This window comes from Hyaena hyaena, unplaced genomic scaffold, assembly GCF_003009895.1.
Source record: "Hyaena hyaena isolate Hyena2069 unplaced genomic scaffold, ASM300989v1 scaffold_252, whole genome shotgun sequence".
Lineage (NCBI taxonomy): Eukaryota > Metazoa > Chordata > Mammalia > Carnivora > Hyaenidae > Hyaena > Hyaena hyaena.
This window is the reverse complement of record NW_024080884.1, coordinates 1,930,325-1,953,271: the sequence shown is the minus strand read 5'-3', so window position 1 is coordinate 1,953,271 and position 22,947 is coordinate 1,930,325. Positions and strand designations below refer to the sequence as shown.

Below are 22,947 nucleotides of genomic sequence, written 5' to 3'. Positions count from 1 at the left end.
CGTTCCCTTGGGTGAACATCTATGAAGTTATCCTGTACTGACAACACTCTCTAAAATTTCAAGTCTCCAGAACAACAGAATTGAAAACCTTTCCCTTTTTTCCTCAGATCTCAGGCCCCAATGTTTAGACCAGACACAACTCACCTCCATCCACAGCACCGCCGGCTCTTGCATCAGCGACAGCAGCAGAACAGAAAGTACGTACTCCTCCTGCTCCCTCGTGGTTTCTTACCTCAGCTTTTAGTTTTGACATTGCTACTAAGTTTTTGTTTTTCCTTTATTAATTTTAGAGAGAACGAGTGGGGGAGGGAAAGAGAGAGAGAGAATCCCATGCAAACTCTCCACTTCCAGCTTCAGAACCCAGTGTGGAGCTTCAGCCCACAAACCATGAGATCGTGACCTGAGCCGAAGTTGATCCCTTACCCAGCTGAGCCATCCAGGCGTCCCCATCAGAAATGCAATTTAGATCTGATTTTTTTTTTTTTTTTTTAGTCATTTTATACTCCTTACCAAGTTCTTACCATACTCTTTAACTACCTTCTGTTTATAATCTCAGTTCAGAGGCAACTTTGAAATCTAATGGCTAGCCTTAACTTCAGTCTTCACTCAGCAAATAAAATGTGTGTGGATACAGGCAGCCCTGGCTGTGTAGCAGCCCCTGTGGTAGTTTTTGGGGCTTAAAAGAAGAACAGGACATGTCAAAGCCCTGCCTTCATAGCCATGATGCTCTGTGATCATTCAGATACAGAAAATAAGAAAAATAAACATAGCTTTGAGGTTTCTTTAGCCTTTGGTTTTACGGTTCTGCATGTGTAATTCCTTTTCACTTTTCAAGGAATTCTAGAAGACTGTTTGCAAGGGAAAAAATAGAGGCTCTTAAAATAAGACACAAAAAGGGCATACCTTAAAGGAAAAGATTAATATATTTGACTGTTAAAATATGAAACTTGTAGTGCCTGTAGTTAACAATATGGTTTTACATACTTGAGTATTTGTTAAGAGAGTGGATCTCATTCATGTGAAATATCTTACCACCAAAAAAAAAAAAAACCACTGTGGGACGTCCAGAAACCCTCGTGGGTGTTGGATACATCTGTTACCTCACGCGTGGTGATGTAGAAAGAGTTCGCATGAGGCCAAGCATACAGAATTGTAGACATTAATTTTGTGCAGTTCTTTATCAGTCATACCTTAGTAAAGCTGATATGATTTCACTATTATGTGGAACTTAAGAAACAAAACAAACGAAGAGAGGAGAAAAAGAGGCAGACTCTAAACTCTAGAAAACAAACTGGTGGTGCCCAGAAGGGAGGTGGGCGGGGGGCCGGGGAAATAGAGGATGGGGGTTAAGGAGAGCACTTGTCATGACGAGCACTGAGTAATGTGTGGAACTGTTGAATGTTGTTATTTGACACCTGAAACTCAAAAAAAAAAAAAAAAAAAGATGTCAAGCTTGCCTGTAATGAAAATATAGATTAAGATTAGATGACATCATCTGACAAGCAAGATTCGAAAGGTGTCAACACTGTCACTGTTGGCAAGAATATTGGTTTCATAGCCTCTTGGGAGAGAAATTGAGAGTAGATAATAAGGTTGAAAATGTGGATACACCACAACCTCGCAGTCCTCCTCTTTGGTGGATACCTGGGTGTGCTGTCGACATGGATGAATATGAAAAGCCTGATGTCGAAGACGCAACGTGTCCGGTACCATTTATGTAAAACTTAAAGGCACACAGAATAATACTGTGTAATGTTTCAAGGTGGACACACATGTAGTAAGTCTTAAAAACATTTCCGGGAGAGCGCATACCACCATCGGGCTGCTGCTCCCTCTGGGAAGGGAGTGAAACTGGAAACTAGGGTGCAGACGGGGTGCAAGAGGGCCTTCTGCTGCAGGTGCGGTGACGGGACGTTACTTAAGTGTCCTGTGTACAACTCCGCAGAGCTGCTTCATTAGAACTAAGCACAGTCCCCTTTTGAAGCAGGAGAGGCTCTCAGTATTCACTAAAAGGTTTCTATATATCCAGATTTGGGCAAATAAATTTTTTTTTCCACTGAATCTTAGTGTTGGATAAAAGAATGTTTATCGTGAGCTTCTCTTTACGTTTGGAGTGTTTCATGATTTTCAGCAAGTTAAAAAAGAAGTGTACAGACTGGGGGTCAAATGGGCCTGTGTTCGCATCTCTTTGGCCTCAGTTTGTTGTCTTCAGTGGAGAAAATAAAACTGCCCACCTCTTAGGGTTCTTGTTGGGCTTAAGCAGAAGTCCACGGGTGAGAGTGCTTATTCCCACATGCTGAGGCACTCCGATCTCAGTTCTTTCTGTGTGTGTCACATAGCTCTTCTCAGATTCTGTCAAGATTCAGCTCTTCTTCTTTTTCAACAAAAGCAAATTGGAATATTTTTTTTACCTGGACTGGTTTGTTCCTGTATTATTATGAGGCCCAGGGAATGCCCCGACTTGGAGTGAATGTGCCCTGTTTGTTTTCCAGTCAGCATCGGAGTCTCAATGGTGCGGGAGATAGAGGAAGTCACCGGAGCAGCCATCAGGACCATCTCCGAAAGGACCCCTATGCCAACCTCATGCTGCAGCGAGAGAAGGACTGGGTCTCCAAAATCCAGATGATGCAGCTGCAGAGCACTGACCCCTATCTGGATGACTTCTATTACCAGGTAAGTGACCGTTCTGTCCCTCCCGCTGGCGAAGGCAAGTGTGGAAGTATTGGTAGACTTCAGTACTGACAGATTTTTCGTTGGAGGTGGTTTTCAGGTGGTTAGGAACTAACCACATTCTGTCCTCTTCAAGCGGGAGAGCCTCTCACTATTCACTAAAAGTTTTCTGTATGTGCTTTTAACTTCTTACAGAGGCTCTCAGACCAAAGTATTGAAATAGTTCTTTCAGTTAAAAATAGTCTGGACGCCTGGATGGCTCAGTCGATTAAGCATACGACTTTTTTTTTTTCACTATTTGTTTATTTTTGAGATGGGGGAGAGCAGAGAGAGAGGGAAACAGGATCCCCAGCAGGCTCTGTGCGGACAACAGAGATCCCGACGTGGGGCTTGAATCCAATAACCGTGAGATCATGACCTGAGCTGAAGTCAAATGCACAACCGACCCAGGAGCCTGTAAGCATCTTGATTTCAGCTCAGGTCATGATCCCAGGGTCGTGGGCTTCAGCCCCATGTTGGGCTCTGCACTGACAGTATGGAGCCTGTTTGGGATTTTCTGCCTTCCTCTTTCTCTCTCTCAAAAATAAATAAACCTAAAAAAAAGAATATTGGCAGCATGGGGTGCCTGAGCGGCTCAGTTGGTTGAGCATCTGACTCTTGATTTCAGCTCAGATCATGATCCCAGGGTTGTGGGAACGAGACCCACATGGGGCTCTGTGCTGAGTTTGGAGCCTGCTTAGATCTCTCTCTCCTGGTCTGCTCCCCTCCCCTGCTTGCTCTCTCCCTCTCTAAAAAAAAAGTAAAATCAAACTTAAAAAAGATCTTGGTAGGGGCGCCTGGGTGGCTTAGTCGGTTAAGCGTCCGACTTTCGCTTAGGTCATGATCTCGCGGTTCGTGGATTCGAGCCCCGCGTCGGGCTCTGTGCTGACTGCCAGCTCAGAGCCTGGAGCCTGTTTCAGTCTCTGACTCCCTCTCTCTCTGACCCTCCCCTGCTCTCTCTCTCTCTCTCTCTCTCTCTCTCTCCTCTAGAAATAAATAAAACATTAAAAAAAAAAAAAGATCTTGGTAGTCTAAAGATACTTCCATTGATAATTGGCTTTTCTGAGGGCTGGGATTTTTTGAGAAGTAAACATCTAGCAGTCTAGCAAGAATGAAAGATCAGTACATTTAAAGAGTTCAAGCTGTTGACCGCCCCTGGCATGATTATGTAGTGATAGAGAGCAGCCGTGCTCTGGGCTTACGTTGCAACTGAAATCACTTTCTCATATGGTAGAATTACTTTGAAAAACTGGAGAAACTGTCAGCTGCTGAAGACGTGCAAGGTGAAGGCCCTAAAAAGGAGCGCACCAAGCTCATCACCCCTCAGGTGGCCAAGCTGGAGCACGCCTATAAGCCAGGTAGGTCCTTGTCCCTCGGGCCGTGCTGGAAGATCTTTGGCATGCTGCTGGCATGCTGCCGACACACTGAAACGTAAACAGCCGTGCAGACGGCTAGATAGAGGTGTTTGGAACTCGTTCGTAAAGGCCTGTTGTCCCGACGCACAGAGCGCAGGCTTTTCTGCAGCACAGCCTGTTTCAGCAGGTGCGCTTCTCGGTCCTCTAAGACTGGAGACTCCGTAACTTTTAAAAACGTGTTATGATCTCTGGTATCCCAATAATAAAGGGGAAATACTTGAGATTTTTATTATTGTAACTCTGGAATGGGAAAAGATAAATTTTAATAAGAGATGGCGTTAGATAATGTAGGTTTTTGTACTGAATTGTTAGGCGGTGAGGAAAGACCAGCGGCCCACCTGCATCGCTCGCTCACTTTTTGGAAATGTTCTGTCCTTGCAGTGCAGTTCGAGGGCTCTCTGGGAAAGCTCACGGTCTCTAGTGTGAATAATCCCCGAAAGATGATCGATGCCGTTGTGACCTCTCGGAGTGAGGATGATGTAAGTATCAGCAGAATTGTGCGGGTCATCACCACTGCTCTGGGGGTCTCTGGGGAATGGGGTCGGTTGTTGTCTAACTGGCAGCATCCCACCGGGCATGGCGGGGCCGTCTGGGTCCTGCACACAGGCTGAGAGACCCTAACACCTTCACCTCCAAGGCAGCCGGGCAGGCCGAGGGGCAGGAGTCTTTAAACTGGGTAACTGGCTGCAAACATCAGCTGTCTATTGCAGTTTTTACAATTACTGTTTTCTGTGTGCGCTTAAGATTTTCCTGTGATTATCTTCTTTACTGTATCCTACCATTACCTTTTGCCCATCTGTAAATTCAGTCTAGTCATTTGTGTGGATTAATTCTTTTAGTACTATGATCTTTGCCCAGTTAGTGTTGTTTCAGATTATTAACCTTCTTAGTGTTAGGTTTCTGTTACAGTATGTCCACACTTAAGAAATTATTTTTAACAGAAGTAAACAGTTCACACTGAATAGTCTTTCCTTTTTGTAGGAGACAAAAGAAAAACAGGTTCGGGACAAGAGACGAAAAACCCTTGTCATAATTGAGAAAGTAAGTTTTAGAATCTGTTGTTGTTCTAAGTTTCAAATAAGGAACTGTCAAATGTATGTGTTCGCAAGAAATGAAAAGTAGGCAGTCGGTGTTCTGTAATTTCAGTTAGTGAATCTGTTTTCCTACACGCCTGCTGTATACCCCAGCACACTAGAAAAGATTGTGCTGCACCTCACAGAAAGAACACTGCAGTCACAGTCAGAAGTACCCAGCCTCTGTCCACGCTGTTCAGTTAACCTTCTAAGAAAATGGGAATAAGTATTAAGGTTCCACCTATGAATGTAGTTAGTTAAGTCAGTTCACATGTATTTACTGGGTACCCCCTGTATGCTGGGCACTGTGCTGAGTGCTAAGAGCACTGTAGAACCTTGTAGGCAATTAATTCGTAAGGCATACATACCCTGTTGCAAGGCCGTGGCGTAACTGGTCTGCGGATCACGTCTTCTCCATTTCTAACTGAGCCTGTGATTTGAGGCAGGCTGCTTACCCTCTCTGTGCTGTGGTCATTTTCCTCATCTGTAAAAACAGAGATGATAATAGTCTGTCTCTCACTGGGCTGTGGAGAGTATTTGGTGAATGAGTACATGCAAAGTACCTAGCACAGTGCCTGGTACCCAGTAGTAAAATGATTGCTATGTTTATAAATTTGAGACATCACTGAGAGCAGTGATAAACATCATTTGTGTTAGAATGCTATTCTTGCTGTAACATTTGCAAAGTGTGTAATCATTCACTGTCATTACCTCCTGGGTTAGAGGTCAAGAAAGGACAACAGACAGGGAGGAATTCTTTAAGTTTTTCACTATGTTTTTCTGGATTTTAAAGAGCACCTTTTCTCCTCTCAGTCTCACTACAGTTAGTTTTCCCTCTTCTGTCTTTACCTGGGGGTCCTAAACCGTGAAGTTGTTTACCTAATGCTCTGATCCTGACCCAGTGTGCTGTGGCCTGCTTTGTATCTCACTCAGACCTATAGTTTACTCCTTGATGTGGAGGATTATGAAAGGCGGTACCTCCTAAGTCTAGAAGAAGAGCGACCCGCCCTGGCAGATGACAGAAAACACAAAATCTGTAGCATGTATGACAACTTAAGGGGGAAGTTGCCTGGACAAGAGAGGTAAGAATTGGACACTTGGCGGGACACGTGCAGCCAGCTGGCGCCCTCACTCGGCTGACCTCAGTTATCCACATTTCTGTCTTTTGGCTGAACTTCTTACCATCTCAGGAAGCTCAGAGTCTGTCCTTCTAGCCATATGCCATGTCATATAAAGCATTTCATAGTCCTTCCCAGCCAGGAAAAGAATAATCTCTTTATTCTGGGTTCATATATTCAACATCTGCTTATTCACTATCTGCTGGGCACCGGAGACACAGCGGAGACTGTGGTTTGGTTTCTGTGTTTGAGTCTATGATTTGTACTTGTTTTATGCTTTATTTTAGCACGTTCAGCCTTGTAATTCTCCTATATTATCTTTTCTACCGAGATGAAAAGTATAGACATTTATATTATACTTCCTCGCGATTTCCATAGAATACACATATGCTATGAAAGCCAATCAGTCTTCCAGTGAGGACTAAGCCCCTTAATATATCTTTTTATCTGTATCTGTCTCTCCTGCCCAGGATCTTGCTAACGCTGAATGTTCTCTAAAACCTAAGTGTTTATTTGATGAATGCGAGAGGACTCTGTCCTGATAACTCCATTCCCTTTGCTCACTGAAGTTAATTGATGGTTCTTCTAAGCCAGGACGTACACAAACCAGAACATAAGAATAAGCACTTTCTTTTCAACACACCTTTCTGGAGTCGTGTTGACAAGCAACTGGTTGAATAAATGTGGGTTTGTCCGTAGTTGGGAATGTTAGGTGCCATCAAATTGATGTAATTGAAGTGTATTTATTGACTTGGAAAAATGTCACAATTTGTTGAGTGAAAAAAGTTAAGTAAGAAAGCTGTATGAATTCTGTGGACTCATTTTTTAATGAAAAAAATATACAGCAAAAAGTTTCTTTAAAAAACGAATATTTTTATATTCTTTTTGCTTACGTAGGTTTTCCGATTTTGCTTTTACCATGTTATGTGTATAGTTACATGAAACGTAAAGGAAATGAATGCTTGTAGTTTGACCAAGTTTTTTTAATGTACATTTGTGAAGTGATGATCTACGCTGTGAAACTTGAAAAATTACTTTTTACCATATGGTTGAGCGCTGGAGAAGTAATTCTCACTATTTTGTGGCACAGGTCATTGTAGGGTGAAAACGAGTACAGTGTATTTGTTCAGTAACATGTAGGCAGAGAAGAAGGATGTCTTGCACTGTTCTTGCTGACCTAAGTTAGCATTTCCTTCCCCTGCAGGCCAAGTGATGACCACTTTGTACAGATCATGTGTATCCGAAAAGGGAAGAGAATGGTTGCCCGTATTCTTCCTTTCCTCTCCACAGAGCAAGCAGCTGACATTCTCATGACAACAGCCAGGAATCTCCCTTTCCTTATCAAGAAGGACGCACAAGATGAGGTGATGATCCCCCATGTGGGACTTCTTTCCTCTGGGTCTTCATAGTTGATCAGAGTTCTAGAATCCAAATTGCTTTTCCTCCCCTCTCCCCTTTTCTGTAGTTTTGTCTAACCTTGGGCAGTAGGATTTATTTAAAGCAAAACTTTACTGCAGGCCTGTATTTTTAATCCCACTTTTGTTCCAGCAGACCAAGTTCCTAAACTGAGGAAAACAATAATTCTATTTAATTTGACACAGTTGCAGAGCTGTGCCGTGTATCAGGATTTCTTGGGAAGGAGATAATTCAGATCTACTCCAAACACACTGAACCAGAATTTACAGAGGAAAGATCAGGGCTTTTGTATCTATAATACGAGTCTCCAGGTGAATCTGATGCTCATGAAAACTTGCAACTTGTGGTCTTGGTGATTTTGCGGGATGTAAAGTACCACTCATCGGGCTGTTATCAAGACTTAACGTTCAACTGTGGACTTAGTTGAATAGTATCCCACAGGAATCAAGCCAGCACTGGTAACTTATAATTGTAGTGATCTAAACTAGGCTAGAATTTGCGGTGCCTGGGTGGCTCAGTCACTTATGCATCCGACTTCAGCTCAGGTCATGATCTCGTGGTTTATGGGTTCGAGCTCCGCGTCAGGCTCTGTACTGACAGCTCGGAACCTAGAGCTTGCTTCAGATTCTGTCTCCTCTCTCTGCCCTTCCCCCACTCACACTGTCTCTCTTACTCAAAAAAATGAGCAAATATTTTTTAAAAATTTAAACTAGGCTGGAATTTGAAACATGGTTTTGAAGGTTATAACTTAACTCCTGGTAAGAATTGCTCTTTGCTTATCTTTGTTGTAACACTTGAAAGATCAGCAATTTTTAGAACAGTCTTAAGTTCAGAGCAAGCAGTTGATAAGGGTAACATAAAGGGCAATTATTACTAAGTGTGAGGTTCAGATTGTTAGAATTTATGAGTGAGCCTGTTAAAATAGACTGTGAGTTGACGAATAACAATCTGGTGATGGTCCGCAGAAAACGTGATGCCAGGATACCCTGTAAGTGGTATGGCCTGGAAGAGTTGAAAATTACTTCTTCTGAAATAATTACTCCTTCTGAGTTGAGAAATTTCTTCTGAAGTTGTAGCACCTGCAGAAGAAATTAATGCAAAGTGGAGCCTTCATCGTTAGGAAAAGTGAAGTGGGATAAGACAAAACATTTTTTAGGGATTTCAAGAAGGAAAAATGGATTGGAGTAAAGTTTAAGGATTTGAGGTTTAGCCTCGAAAACCGAAGTAGGACTGAAAGCACCAGCTCCCTTGACAGCATGTAGATTGTTCTAGGCCATGAGGCGAGCACTCAGTCTTAGAGAAGTTCCTCAGGGGAAACAAGTTTGGGAGAGCTTTATTCATTCCGCAAATATGTATTGAACACCTCTCTGTACCAGGTGCTATTTTAGGTCCCAGAAATTTAGCATCTAGAGCTAGGTCCTGAGAGCTAGGAATTCGAAGATGCTTGCCTGAGTGGAGGTACCTGCTAATGAGGAAAACTTGGTTAACTGCAGAGGCTGAGTTTTCACCTGTATGCGTTAAAGAGTCATAGACCACTTCTCCAGATACCATTTCTTGAAATAATAACTAGCAGGTCTGAGGCATAAAATATACAAGGTAATCCTGGAATATCTTGTGCCAGAAAGTAAGGAAGCTAAATGATTAGTGGGGTCCCCTGTAAAATTGAACACACCAAACTGAAGGGGCTCTGGTTGTCCAAAAATGGGGTAATTTGCATCAGAAAGAAAAATTACAGCAATGGCTTAAAATATATTACATATTTTAATGAGTTCATAATGATGCCAGAAAATATATTAGTCACCTTCAGAGGTTGCTAGGCCATCAAGAACTCATTATTCTGAAAATGGGTAAATTTCAAAAGACAATGAAACCTTTATCCTGCCTTGCCGTCCAAGTCTCATGGTAACTAGAAAGTTGATAACAGAAAGTTCTTCATAGAAGAATTCCAGCTAATAAATGCAAAAGAAATGATAAAATCAGCAAATCACCCCTTTTCCACCCCTAATAACACAGTCAGGCTGGAGAGTGGGGCCTGCTGGTGCAAGAGGCGTCAGGTAACAGGTAGGTGGGGGACATTACTGTGGTTGGGACTGCAGACCCCTGACCGCTGAGCGGGACCACCACACACGGTGCTTCTTGACATGACGGAGGAGAAAGCATACTGCTTCTTGCCCTCCCCTCAGAGAACTTAAATCTGATTTAATCAAACCTACTATTCTAGCCATCAGGGTTTTTGTTTTTTGGTTTTTTTGGTTTTTTTTAGAAAGACAGATGCTAGTAGAAGCTGTTTGTTAAGTGACCTCACGGAGGTGCAAATAGCTAAATCCAAAGTATGGGACAGATGACCCAGTTTCTTCAACAGCTAAACAGAAGGAAAGGAAACAGGCAGTGGGCACAGGACCTATTCACAGATTTCTTTTCTTTTTTTTTGAGTGAGCACAAGTGAGAGAGGGGGCATGGAGCCCAATGCAGGGTTCAAACTCCAGAACCTGTGAGATCATGACCTGAGCCAAAATCAGTGATTAGACAACCAGCGGAACCACTCAGATGCCCCCCCCCCCCCCCCCCCCCCCCCCATTCACAGATTTTAAAAGCCTTACCAGCCAGATGCAAAGTCTGGGTCTTGTTGGAATTACGATTAGAATAAGTCATCTGCTAAAAGACATTTTTGAGACAAGCAGAGAAATTTACTTTGGAGGAGATGTAATTTTGTTAGGTGTCACATACAGCAAGAGATCTTGTTAGAGATTCAAACTAGAGTGTTTAGGGATGAAACGATTTAGATTTAATAAGATTGGCAGGATGTCAATGATTTAATTATTGTTGAAGCTGGGTGATGAGTACATAGGCTTCATCATACACTTGTTCACACTTTTATGTATGATTAAAACTGCTTTCATTGTTAAAGCTTTGTTTATATAGACTAATAGATCATAAATAGACTATTTTTGAACTCCAGCCTTGAATGCTGTCTGAAGTAATACCGGCCATCATTTTTTATGCTGTGAGCCCTGAGTGCTAGGAGCACCCTTGATCTCTGTGCCTGTGTTAGAACCTAGGTCTGTTGGTAGCACTGTATTTTTACTTTCCAGTCTGGGCCTCGGGGCTGAAAGGAGGGAAGGACTTGCAGGCTAGAATTCAATGGGCTTGGATTCTGGTTCTTTCTGTTAGCTATGTCACTCTGAACACCAAGCTCCTTTTCATTTAGCTTGTCTGATCTGTGAAAATTGGATTATCATTTCTCCATTTCCTCACTGAGCTTTTATAAAGATCAAACAGGACCCAGGGAAGTCTGAAAGTACTTCTGGGTAGTTCTGAGGACTCGAGATTTGCCTGTGTCAGCGTGCTCCCCACGGTACAATGAAAGTGCCCATGTACCCGCGACTCCCCGCTCAGCCTTAGATCCCTGAAGGTCTGTCCTGTTTACCATCTCGTTTTAACCCAGGTGCCTGACACACTGTATGCATTTCAGTGTTTGTAGAGTGAATTAAAATACTAATGTCTCATCATGAATCTTGCTGTTTGAGAAGTGATTTTACACCCTCGGTTCACACAAGTCATGTTTCCTGTGCAAATCGGGTTTTAAAAAGTTCCCGGTAGACACCTCCGAACCCATTGTTAAGACCTGGTAGTACCTGCTAGACCCGCCAGCCCTTTTTTGTTACAACTTGCCTGAGGCCCTTAGTGCACAGCTGAGCACCCGCTCCTGTCCGCGCCCACGGACGCCGCACTTGCCAGGATGTCATGCTTTTCTCTGTTTTTTGTAGGTGCTGCCATGCTTACTGAGTCCCTTCTCCCTCCTGCTCTATCACCTTCCGTCAGTGACTGTCACCAGCCTTCTGCAACAGCTAATGAACCTACCTCAGAGCGCGGCCGCGCCGGCGCCCTCTAACCCTCACCTCGCTGCTGTGCTCCAGAACAAGGTGCCCGAGCCCTCCTGTGTCCCTGAGCTTGCCAGCCTTCTAGATTTGAGTTGTAGGTACAAGTAAGGGCTGCTGCTGTGGCTGTGGCAGCTTATAGAAGAAAGGCTTCTTTCAGTCAGGAGTTACATTGAGATCCTAGTGACAGAGGCGAGAAAGAACGATGGTCTCAACAAAGTGCGGTTTTCTGTATCTCACGTGGAACAGCTCTGGGGTGGCGTCCACACTGTCCTCAGGGACACAGGCTCCTTCACCTTCTCTGCAGCCTTAGCAGTGGCTGCCGTGCTCGTGACCCTTGGGCTCCATGCTGGTTGTTGAATTAAAGGTTCCACTTTGCATCAGGAAGAGAGGTGTGTGCAGAGGGGCCAAACGGTGGATATTTACTGTCTGTCTGCCTTGCTTGGACCTGTTCCAGGAGTTCTAACCAACAGCCTCAGTGGCCAGGTTCTACTCATACCTGCCATACGTCATTGCAGTGAAGGCTGGAAAACCTCTTTCAGTTCACAGCCGTGTGACCTCAGATAAAATGGGGGTTCTCACATGAAGATGAGAACGTACTGGGTTGGTAATCCGCACTCTTGGTCAGGAGGCTAAATAGTAGAACCTCCCGTTGCATATTTCATTTACATCAGTTTGACGATCCAGAGATGTGCGGGGGAAGCCTAACATAGAGGATGCGAGCTCTCAGCAGGTTTCCATTCCTTGCCTGCCATTTTCTAGACTTGTGATGCCAAACAGATGATTACACTTTGCTGAGCCCATTTCCTGATCTGGAAGTGGAGGTGATGAGGTCAACTCCAGAGATACCCTGTTACTCAGATGAGCGCACCGCTGTGACCTTCAGTGTCCTGCCTTTCCACGGTGGGCGCGTGTGCTAGCAGAGAGAGAGGGAGGGAGAGAGTCGAGACCTCTATCCCCCTAGCACCTAAAAACCCACCGAAGTGTGACTGAGGGCAGAACACCCAAGGCCAAGTGGACACAGTGCTCCGGGGGCCAGAAGATGGGCGTTATGGGCCTTGCACGTTATTTGGTTTATGAATTTTAACATTGATAAAGGCGATGGAAGATGGTGAGGTCAGACAAGAAATGATCTGTGTAGCCCAGTGTTGTCCTCTGTGAGGTAAACACAGAAAGCTGGGGTTCCCTTCAGGTCCGTTGCAGCTACGACTCCTGCACTTAACCTCGTCCCCTCGTCCCCATTGTATTTCGTTCTGTGCCCCTTCAGACCGCACGGGTCCTGCTCTTACTGCCCCCCGGATAAAACAAATCTAACGAAACAGATCTTTAATCTCTAAGGCCTGTTGCTAAATTAGATATGTGGATATATCATGTATCCTTTTTCTGTGTTTAATGTCTTATCTAAGCCTTTATGTGTCCGGTGTGTGTTTCCTTGGTTAAGGAAAGTTTTTAAGGAGATTTAAGGAAATCTCTTCACATCCTGATCATTTCAGTTACCTTTCTTTGTACATTTTCCCACCAGTCTTCACATCTTTTTTCTTAATTCAAAATCTCTTCATCTATTTAGTGTTTTCCTTTACCTTTTCTGTGACCTTTAATTTTCTGTATCTAAGTTTGTCTTTGATTTTCTTTTTTAATCCATTTCTGTTTTGGCAAACAGGAGAAAATCTAACCGGTGTATTATCCGTGCAGGGAAACAGTAGCTTCTCCTCGCATGGTGGGGTGGGCAAGCAGAGAGGGGGCTCGGTGCTGGGCTCCGGGACGCGCCCTCCCCCGGAAGTGCCTGTTGCTGCTCTGCCGGAAGCAGAGTAGGAGGACTCGGCCCCCCTGGTCTTGGTTGTCTGCCGTTTGCCCCATTTTGCAGCACAGCCGAGGGGTCCGTCGGTCTGGTGCTGTTCCCCATCTAGTACCGGGACCCCTGCGGTGGTGGTGGAGGCCTGGATGCGGTGCTGAGTTTGAGTGCCTCTGTCTCCTCTTGCAGTTTGGCCTGTCACTGCTCCTCGTCATCCTGAGCCGTGGGGAAGACCTCCAGAGTTCAGACCCTGCTTCAGAATCCACACACAGCAGCCAGTGGTCAGTCGGGACTGGGTTTCCCCCCTCCTGATCTTTCGGAATAATCTTTCGTTGTTTTTCGCATATTGTCCTTATCGGTTCTTACCGGTTTACCTTTCAGGACAGAGGTGATGTTCATGGCTACCCGAGAACTCCTGCGGATGCCCCAGGCAGCCCTGGCCAAGCCAATCTCTATACCCACGAACCTGGTGTCCCTCTTTTCTCGCTATGTTGACCGACAGAAACTGAACTTGCTGGAGACAAAGCTGCAGTAAGTTTGAAACAGGAGAGCTCCACATCTCGCTACAGCTGGCACTTTAGAAGTCACGAGGAGGAGGTCAGGGGCCTGAGCCTGAATGTAGTGGAAGACGGTAGAGACTCGTATCAAATCTCTAAGCATCTGCCAGATAGCAGGCCCCGAGCCCGGAGCAGCGGCACCCTCAGAGCTCACTAACTAGGGCTAGAGAGAGGTTGTGGGGGTTCTGTTACGAGAATTCTAACAAGGGTGTGACTTTGATGCAAATGATTGCCTTCTGTTTTAACTCATTTACACAAGTTTCCTTTCTCTCTTTCTTTATACCCATAGGCTAGTTCAGGGGATACGATAAAAGATCTCCACATGTGTCCTGTACCTCCTTTTGGCTGCCACCTGCACTGCCGCCATCACAAGGGAGTGGTTTTTAATGAGGGAGGGAAGGTAGCTTATTCCCCAAAGCGTCTTGTGGGACCGATTCCCATTTGCAGGGGTCGCCTCTGAATGGCAGGGACTCCCCGCTGCTCTGTGAAAGCTGGCTGGCTGCCACTTCTGCTGGGTTCTTCTTACCGTCTGTGTTGCAGTTCTGCATGTCCTGCCCTCCCTCGGGTCCTCTCAGTTTTGCATTTTCTTTGCCCTAGAGACACAAATAGTATCTCTCCCTTTGTCCCAGCACCACTGCTCCGGGTCAGAGTAGACTGTAGCCTTCCAAGGGCTTCCTTCCCTCGTCCTGTTAAAGTCTTCTTTCGTTGCCCCGTATTAACACGACTGTAGGAGAACCAATTAAGTAGAAACCGATATAGACAGATGCGCGCACATCCCTCTCCACGCGCTCGTGTGGGCTCCAAGGGGGCCTTGAAGAACGAGTTTTAGACGGGGAAATATGTAGTTGACACGTTCCTCCTCTAAAAACAAAGCAGCTGATGTATTTTTAATCTGTTTCTAGTCCATTCTGTAATTAATTTGGTGGGTTCTACTTGTTTTAATATAAACGCAGGGTATGGAGCACGTTAATAAAGTCAGAGCTCTGAATCGGCTGACACCCAGCTCTAGGCTGAGAAGTCCTGTCTCGTCCCCGCCACACCTGCGTCCTCCCCGCCCCCCCCGCCCCCCGCCCCCGTGTCTGTCCACCGCAGTGAAACCGCACACGGTTAAGCCCTTTACCCACCTCGGCGGCGGCACCTGGGACCTGTCCCCTCCACGACCCGAAAGCTTGCCCCCAACGAAGCGGACGAGGGCCTGCCTCCACAGCGTAGCGTTTGCACAGTGTCAGTAAGCCTTGCCCTCCATTCCCTCTCCCCGCCTGCGTCGGCGTCATGCGCGGCAGCCTCCCGTGGCAGCCGCCGAAGCAGGGTTCGGCCCACCGCGCCCCGCAGGCCCCTCCACGCCACGGACTCGCCATCCCTCCCCTGTCCCCCAGGCCTCTGGGGGCCTGGCTGCACGTCCCGGCAGGGACAGCCGGCCGTGTCCTGTGCACCTGGCCCCGTCCTGCATGGCAGCCACGCAGGAGGAGGGGTTTGATCCCGAGTGATTACAGCCTTCGAGACCATCAAATCAGAGTCCGTTTCTCATGACGTCCTGATTACGCTTTTTGCTCTTCTCACCTTTTCAGACGTTAGTGGGGGGACAGGTTATGCTGTTTAAAGAGAATCACCATTTTGCACATACACGTATTGTACAACCATAAAGCCCTCCGTTACAGTCGGCTATCCTCACTGTCCATCCGTCTGTCCCCGGTCCGTAGCCCCGGCCCCGCCAGCTGCTCCGCGGTGACATGACCTAGCGTCCCTGGGCCCTCACCTACTGACTGTTTCCACCATGCACCTCTCCTCCCTGCCCCTCACAACCGATCAAGTGAATACTTGACTATTATTTCTTCCTTTCTGTGCTTTATCTTTTTTGTTTGGTTCTAATTAATAAAAATTAAAGTTTCTAAATTTACATTTTTATAGGGTATTGTAAATAAAAACAAATTGTATACTTGAAAAACTGTGTGCCTGCGTTTCTGCTTCGTGGTCCTTTTGTCTGAATTTGTAGGATTTCCCATGTGTCTCCAGCCTGGTGGGAAGGACTGGCAAGCCTCTTGGTGTTAGGGACAGGTGAGGATCTTACCTGTTTGGTGTTCTCTGCTTCCTGTGACCAGGAGGCTCCGGGTAACCCAGTTTGGCCTAAAGCTGCCGTGGCCCTTAGCTCCGACTCACATATTTCGCCTCCTCAGAGAAGACGAGGAAGAGTTGATCATTCTTTGTGGCAAATCTGTGTTCCTTATCTCAGACCCGGGTGTTATTTTTACCCCACCGTGCCCCGGATGAAAGACTGCCGTGTCCGCTCGCTCCCCTCCGGGTGGTGTGAACAGTACTCTCCCTCCCTGTATCTTCTCACGAGACTTTCAGGATCAAATGATTTCTGGCCCGAGAGTGGAATCGTCCCGGTCCTCGCTGGGTTCGTGTGAAAACCGGCGGCAAAAGTGCATGCCGCTCCAGGAGCCGTTGGAGAGCCAGCCCGAGGCCTCGAGGACCCTGGCGTCAGGCCAAAGCCACCACCGCCGTCTGGACAGCTGCACACATCTTCCCGGGAAAATGAGGTTTCTCTTTCTTTCCATGCTTTTGCACTTAGCTGCTTGGCTCAGTAATAACCAGGGAGACCTTATGTTTTCGGGGGGAAACTTCAAACGAGAAAAATTTAAAAGGAGAGAGGGGGACATCTTTAACTTCGTTGGGCGCCTACTTGCATAAACTTGTTTCCCCGAAGAGCAGACCGGCTCCCCGAGGGAGGGGAACGAGCTTGCTGGCGCTGTCGCGGCCAGTGCGCCACAGGGCAGGGGACTCGGGGCCTTCTTGCTGCTGGGATCCACTAGGGCTGTCTTCCCCCGGACACGCCGCCGCCGCCTCTCCACTCTTACGAAGAGGACATCAAGGTCCCACGGTGGTACGGGCTGGGCTCCCTCCCTTTCCAGAAGACCACCCCGGGTGCCTGGAGGAAGGCTGGAGGGAGCCTGGAGCCCACGAAACCGAGGCTCCCAGGCCGCAGGGACTTGTGCCGAGCCTGCACCCATTGGCAGAAAAGCCAAGAAAGGAGCTCAGGCTTGCACCTTCTCTGGTCCTCTCTGGATTACAGTCCACCACGGTCAGAAATGCGGGCCCTTGTCCAGAAAATACATCACATTTCTTGGGAGAAAAAGACTGAGTTTAAGAAACGTGCTCCTGGGGGCGCCTGGGTGGCTTAGTCGGTTGAACGTCTGACTTTCACTTAGGTCATGATCTTGCGGTTCGTGGGTTCGAGCCCCGCGTCGGGCTCTGTGCTGACTGCCAACTCAGAGCCTGGAGCCTATTTCGGAGTCTGTATCTCCCTCTCTCTCTGACCCTCCCCTGCTCACGCTGTCTCTCTCTCTCTCTCTCTCTCTCCCCTAGAAATAAATAAAAATATTAAAAAAAAAAAAGTTGCTCCTGCTTTATGAATGGAGCAAGAGCTTACAATAACTCCTGACTTTTAAGTCATAGTGGATATGAGAGATTGTTCTAGATGCTTAGAAAGTCATTTTTAAGACTCACAGTAACCAGTGAAAGCAATTCTTACCTCCATATTAGTGTATGTCAACAATAATCAGATCACATGATGCGCTGAAACAATTTACAACAGTGGGGCACAGAGCTAAAACTGACATCAGTGAATGCAATCTTTTGAGAAAAAGAAGACCCTGGGGGCACCTGGGTGGCTCAGTCGGTTGAGCGACTGACTTAAGCTCAAGTCACGATCTTGCGATTGGTGAGTTCGAGCCCTGAGCTAGGCTTGCTGCTGTCAGTCTGTCAGAGCAGAGCCCACTTCGGATCTTGTTTCTCTCTGTCCCTCCCCCGCTTGCACTCTCTCAAAAATAAACATTTAAAAAAGTGTTAAGTAATAGATCATACAGTTGTGAATAATAATTTATAAAGGAAGGGGTGCCTGGGTGGCTCAGTTGGTTAAACGTCCAACTTCAGCCTGCAGTCGGGCTTTGTGCTGACAGCTCGGAGCCTGGTCTGCTTCGGATTCTGTGTGTCCCTCTCTCTCTGCCCCTCCCCAACCCCACTCCCCACCCCCCACCCCCACTCACTCTCTGTCTCTCTCTCTCTCTCACACACTAAAATAAACATTAAAAAAAATAAAATTTTTAGAAAAGAAAATGCAAGTGAGTAATCATCAGAGATAAATAACAAAATACTTTTTTACCTATTAAGTTAGCAGAATCTTTAAAAATAGTGCTAGTGAGAATTTGAGGTAACCGCTCGTACTGGTAGACTAAATTACATTTCTGGAAGTGCTTTAGCAATGTGAAGAGCTTCAGAAGTATTCATAGCCTCTGACTAATTCACTGAGCTCTAAAAATCCGAGGAAAGATTCCAAAGGAATGATACTAACATACTGTTTATGATAGAAAAATTAGAAATAACCTACACACCCAGTCTCACAATAATGGTTATGGGTAAATGATCACCCGTGTGTCACAGACGATTAGAAAAGCAGAATATTTGATCACGGAAAGATATAGTATGGGGGGGGAACAAAGTATATATTCTTTGAACCCAATTTTTAATTCATTTTTTTAATTTTTATTTTTGAGAGAGAGCAAGAGCGGGAGAAGGGCAGAGAGGGGGACAGAAAATCCAAAGCAAGCTCTGCAACTGACAGCAGTGAGCCCGATGTGGACCATGAGATCATGAACTGAGCTGAAGTCGGACACTAGACCAATTGAGCCATCCAGGTGGCTCTTTTTTTTTTTAATGTTTATTTTTGAGAGAGAGAGAGTGCACATGCATGTGAGCGGGGGAGGGGCAGAGAGAGAGGGAGACACAGAATCTGAAGCAGGCTCCAGGCTCTGAGCTGTCAGCACACAGCCCAATGCGGGGCTTGAACTCACAAGCCACGAGATCATGACTTGAGCTGAAGTCGGACGCTTAACCAACTTAGCCACCCAGGTGCCTCTGGCCCCCCAGTTCTTTTTTTTTTTTTTTTAAGATTTTTTATTATTATTTCAGAAAGAGCATGCAAGCAGGGAAAGGGCAGAGGGAGAGAGAAAGAATCTTCAGCAGGCTCCATGCTCAGGTTAGAAACCAACTTGGAGCTTGAATTCACGACTCTGGGATCACGAACTGAGCCAAAATCAAGAGTCAGATAGACGCTCAACCAACTGAGCCACCCAGGACCCCAAAATCACATCATTTTTTAAAGAAACTGCATATATAATGAAAAAAAGATAACGGAGGGGACGGCGTGTTCCAAAAGGTTACTGGTGTCTGTCTCTAGGTGGTGGGAATACGGGAAACTTACTTTTGCTTTTCAGTATTTTCCAAATTTTCCATAGAGAAAACACATTGCTTATATTCTTAGAAATATTTTTAAGGAAAAATTGCTTTTGGAGAGTTTAGTTAAAATGAGAAAATAGTAAGAATGCAAATGTTAAGTGTAAAATAGATTCTGTATGTGTATATATGTGACTTAATCTCTACAGAGGGAAAAAGTAGGAAAAATAATACTCTCAAAGGTGACAAAATACCAGTGGTGACCTTTAGGGGAGGACTGTGGGGATTGGGGGTGGGAATAATTTCCTTTTTCCATATTTTCCAAATTGTCTTTGGTGAGCATGTATTGCTATTATAACCAAAAGAGCGATTATTCTCTAAACTAAAAATAGTAGTAGCCTTCTATTTCTAGTGAGAAAATAAGTTACAGAGGGCAAAAGTGTCTGATCTAGTTGTGCTTGACTTAAGAGACAAAGCATCTGACTTTATCGCAAATGAATGTGCAAGGGGTCTGAAAAAGTCATGTGAGAACAAGGCAGTTACCCTGAGAAATGGGGTCAGGTATTAACGTAGTTCGATAATTAAGATGATTTACCAACTGAGGGATGCAAGAACCGTTTTTGATAAACCCAAGCTCTATTTCCTAGGAAGCTTCCAGATTTACACTAAATTGCATTTTTTCCAAACCAACCTGGATCAAGAAGGATCTCAGCTCCATCTCCAGAAAGATCTTCATTTGGAGCACCTGGGTGGCTCAGTAGGCTTTGCCTCAGGTCATGCATGCTCTCACGGTTTGTGAGTTCGAGCTCCACATCAGGCTCTGTGCTGAACTCGCGGAATCTGCTTGGAATTCTGTCTCTTCCTCTCTCTCTGCACCTCCCTCACTTGCTATCTCTCTCTCAAAATAAAAATAAACCTAAAAAAAAAAAAAAAGATCTGCTTTCATCTGCTTTCTGTGTCAGCCAGCTGGCTTGCACTGAAATTGCCCTGTCCATCATTAGGAAGGCCAAAACATGACTTTCTGAATTTGATACAGAGAACTGGATGCCTTCTGCCGTCTGTATTTGGAGGGTGGTGAAGTTCACTGTGTGAGAAGTCAAAGCAGGGAGTTAAAGGCAACTGACACTTTTCCTCTTCTCCCAACTCTGTTTTAAATATATTAGTGTTGTGACCTTTGAGAAACTACCATGTGAATGTTTTTAAACTTTTTTTTAATGTTTATTTCTTTTTGAGAGAGAGAGAGCGTGAGCAGGGAAGGGGCAGAAAGAGGGAGACACAGAATCCGAGGCAGGCTCCGGGCTCTGAGCTGTCAGCATAGAGCCTGACTCAGGGTTCAAACTCAGAAACCTCGAGATCATGACCTGAGCTGAAGTTGGACACTTAACCGACTGAGCCACCCAGGCGCCCCTACCACGTGGGTTTTTAAGAAGCAAGTCTTGGGGCGCCTGGGTGGCTTAGTCGGTTAAGTGTCCGACTTTCGCTTCAGTCATGATCTCGCGGTTCGGGGGTTCGAGCCCCGCGTCGGGCTCTGTGCTGACTGCTGGCTCAGAGCCTGGAGCCTGTTTCAATCTGTGACTCCCTCTCTCTCTGACCCTCCCCTGCTCATGCTGTCTCTCTCTCTCTCTCCTAGAAATAAATAAAACATTAAAAAAAATTAATAAGAAGCAAGTCTTTAATATGAGGAATCAGTATCTTAAAACCACCTTATAGCATTATTTTGACCTTTTTTCTTCATCCAGCAGGAGGACAGCTGTGGATTGTCTGTTGGTCTTTTAACAGCCTCTGCTTTGCTTTTTATTTTGCTAATGTTGCACATAAGGCCATCCTGAGTTGCTTATCATCTGTTATTCAGTGTGACTCTTCAGGCTCCAGACTCAGCCAAATTCATTCTCTGAGGCAACATTACCCTAGATCAGACCTGAGGCCAGGAAACATCCAGAAGGGAGCTAGGTAAAATCAGTGATGTGTGTACTTGGCTATAAACAGACAATCTTAAATCCCTTAGATGTTAAGCCAATCTTAAGAACCAGAGAAATCTACATGTAACTCACACAGGGAAATATCTCGAATTCCACGCCCCAGAGAACATACTACTACAGTTTAGTATATTGTCCTCCAAGTGATTTCTCTTTGCATATGCATACAGAATTAGAATTAAAACTATTTTTACCTTTTTCCCCCATAATACATCATGGACACCTTCCTACGTCACTATGTAAGAGCTACCCTGCCTTGTTAATGGTTGTATATTGTTCCACCGTGCGCTAGTGTCCCATTATTTATTTACCCACTCCCCTATTAATAGGATTCGTCTTAAGATACTTTATGTCATTGCTCATCCAACAGTGAACAAAGGTAAGCCCCCAATATCACCTTACAGCTACTTTGTAGTGTACAAAGAACACTCATTTTCTAATCTGTCCTCTCTTTATGGTACAGCCCCAAGACCATATGTAGCCCAGATGACAGTTGGTAAGAACGAACCACACTGGGACTTAAACCTTAAGTTTTAAGCTTTGCGTCTATTGCCTTGGCCGCAAGAAGACTCCTGCGCCTGGTCCATGCCTTATACAGGAGCAGCTGAAAAGCTACGAGCATTTAAGGACACATCTGCAAAGTCTTCTCATGGGATTTGAATGCCTTCATTCTCAGTAGGCAAAGCAAGCAGTTGCCTCTCAGTCATGTCAAAAACGGGGCCGGATTCTGGTTGTACTTCTCGGGGCCAATTGCCTTATGGAAGGATCAGAGTTACAGCCGTCAAGCAGCTGCATGGCCCCTTAGTGTAATAAATTAGCCTGCCTGTGCAGTGCCTCTTTCGAGCTACGTGGTCACTCGCTGTATCACAACATCTCTTAGGCCAGGAACAAGTTGACAGTGTAAGGCAGGCAAGCACTGGTACTGCTGTGTCACTGCAGGTGTGGGGGCTGATGAAGACGAACGAAGGCCCAGCTCTGGTGCAGCCTATGGTCTCCAGGGGATACTTCCTGGTACGGAGAATGAGGGAAGAATCGGCACTTTGGGCAGGGGTCCAGAAAGGTCTTGATGAGCATGTACCCTGTGAGTAGGTGCATGAAGAATGAGGAGAGAACAGCCATGCAAAGGGCTCAGATGAGCGTCCCGAGGCAAAAGGAAGAAGGTCTCCAAGCTGCTGCTTGGAGTTCCAGGAACCACAGAAGGCTAATATGTCCGGGATGACGTCGGGGATGGAGTGACCACACAGGGCCTCTAACGGGATCTGCTCTCGTTGCAATGGGAAGCCTTTGCAGAATGTTTAAGGAAAAAGCACAAAACACGATCTGATTTATGCTTTTGAAAATCACTGCAGTGTGGAGATGGAAGTAGGCAAGGGAAGGGGCCCCTTAGGAGAAGACCTCACAACATTCTTCCTGGCCTGCAGAAGGCTGTGCCTCGAGGAGGCAACGTGACTGAAGGAGTCCTTTTTTAACATTAGATTTGGGGCAGCGCTTACCTTTGGGAGTGTTTAGGGGAATGGGATTCAGCTAAAGATACAGGAAATGGTTGCTTTGTAAATTATGTTCGGTGGTAGACTGGTGTGCATTAGTTTTACTATTCGTGCTTCACAGCTTTGATGGATGATGCATCTTGTGTCTGTTAGCGGCAGAAAGTGTCCCTGAAAACTCACATGTTGGAATCCTAACCCCCAGGGCCTCAGAATGTGACTGTATTTGGAGAGGGGTCTTTAAAGAGTTTAAGTGAAAATGAATTCGTTAGGGTGAGCGCTAACCCAACATGACCA

At 45.7% G+C, this 22,947-nt stretch overlaps 1 protein-coding gene across 1 annotated transcript in view; it reads left to right on the top strand.

Annotated features, from left to right (window-relative positions):
- The window catches only part of PATL1 (PAT1 homolog 1, processing body mRNA decay factor), a 30,267-nt gene extending 14,412 nt beyond the window's left edge, over window positions 1-15,855 (top strand). Inside the window, exons 9-19 of the mRNA XM_039245049.1 lie at window positions 108-197; window positions 2,493-2,673; window positions 3,944-4,067; window positions 4,506-4,603; window positions 5,106-5,165; window positions 6,131-6,279; window positions 7,520-7,679; window positions 11,499-11,654; window positions 13,591-13,682; window positions 13,783-13,932; window positions 14,248-15,855. Coding sequence (XP_039100980.1) covers window positions 108-197; window positions 2,493-2,673; window positions 3,944-4,067; window positions 4,506-4,603; window positions 5,106-5,165; window positions 6,131-6,279; window positions 7,520-7,679; window positions 11,499-11,654; window positions 13,591-13,682; window positions 13,783-13,932; window positions 14,248-14,269 — 1,282 coding nt within the window. The 3' untranslated portion in view covers window positions 14,270-15,855. The remainder of the gene's footprint in view (window positions 1-107; window positions 198-2,492; window positions 2,674-3,943; window positions 4,068-4,505; window positions 4,604-5,105; window positions 5,166-6,130; window positions 6,280-7,519; window positions 7,680-11,498; window positions 11,655-13,590; window positions 13,683-13,782; window positions 13,933-14,247) is intronic.
- Window positions 15,856-22,947: the final 7,092 nt, after the last annotated feature.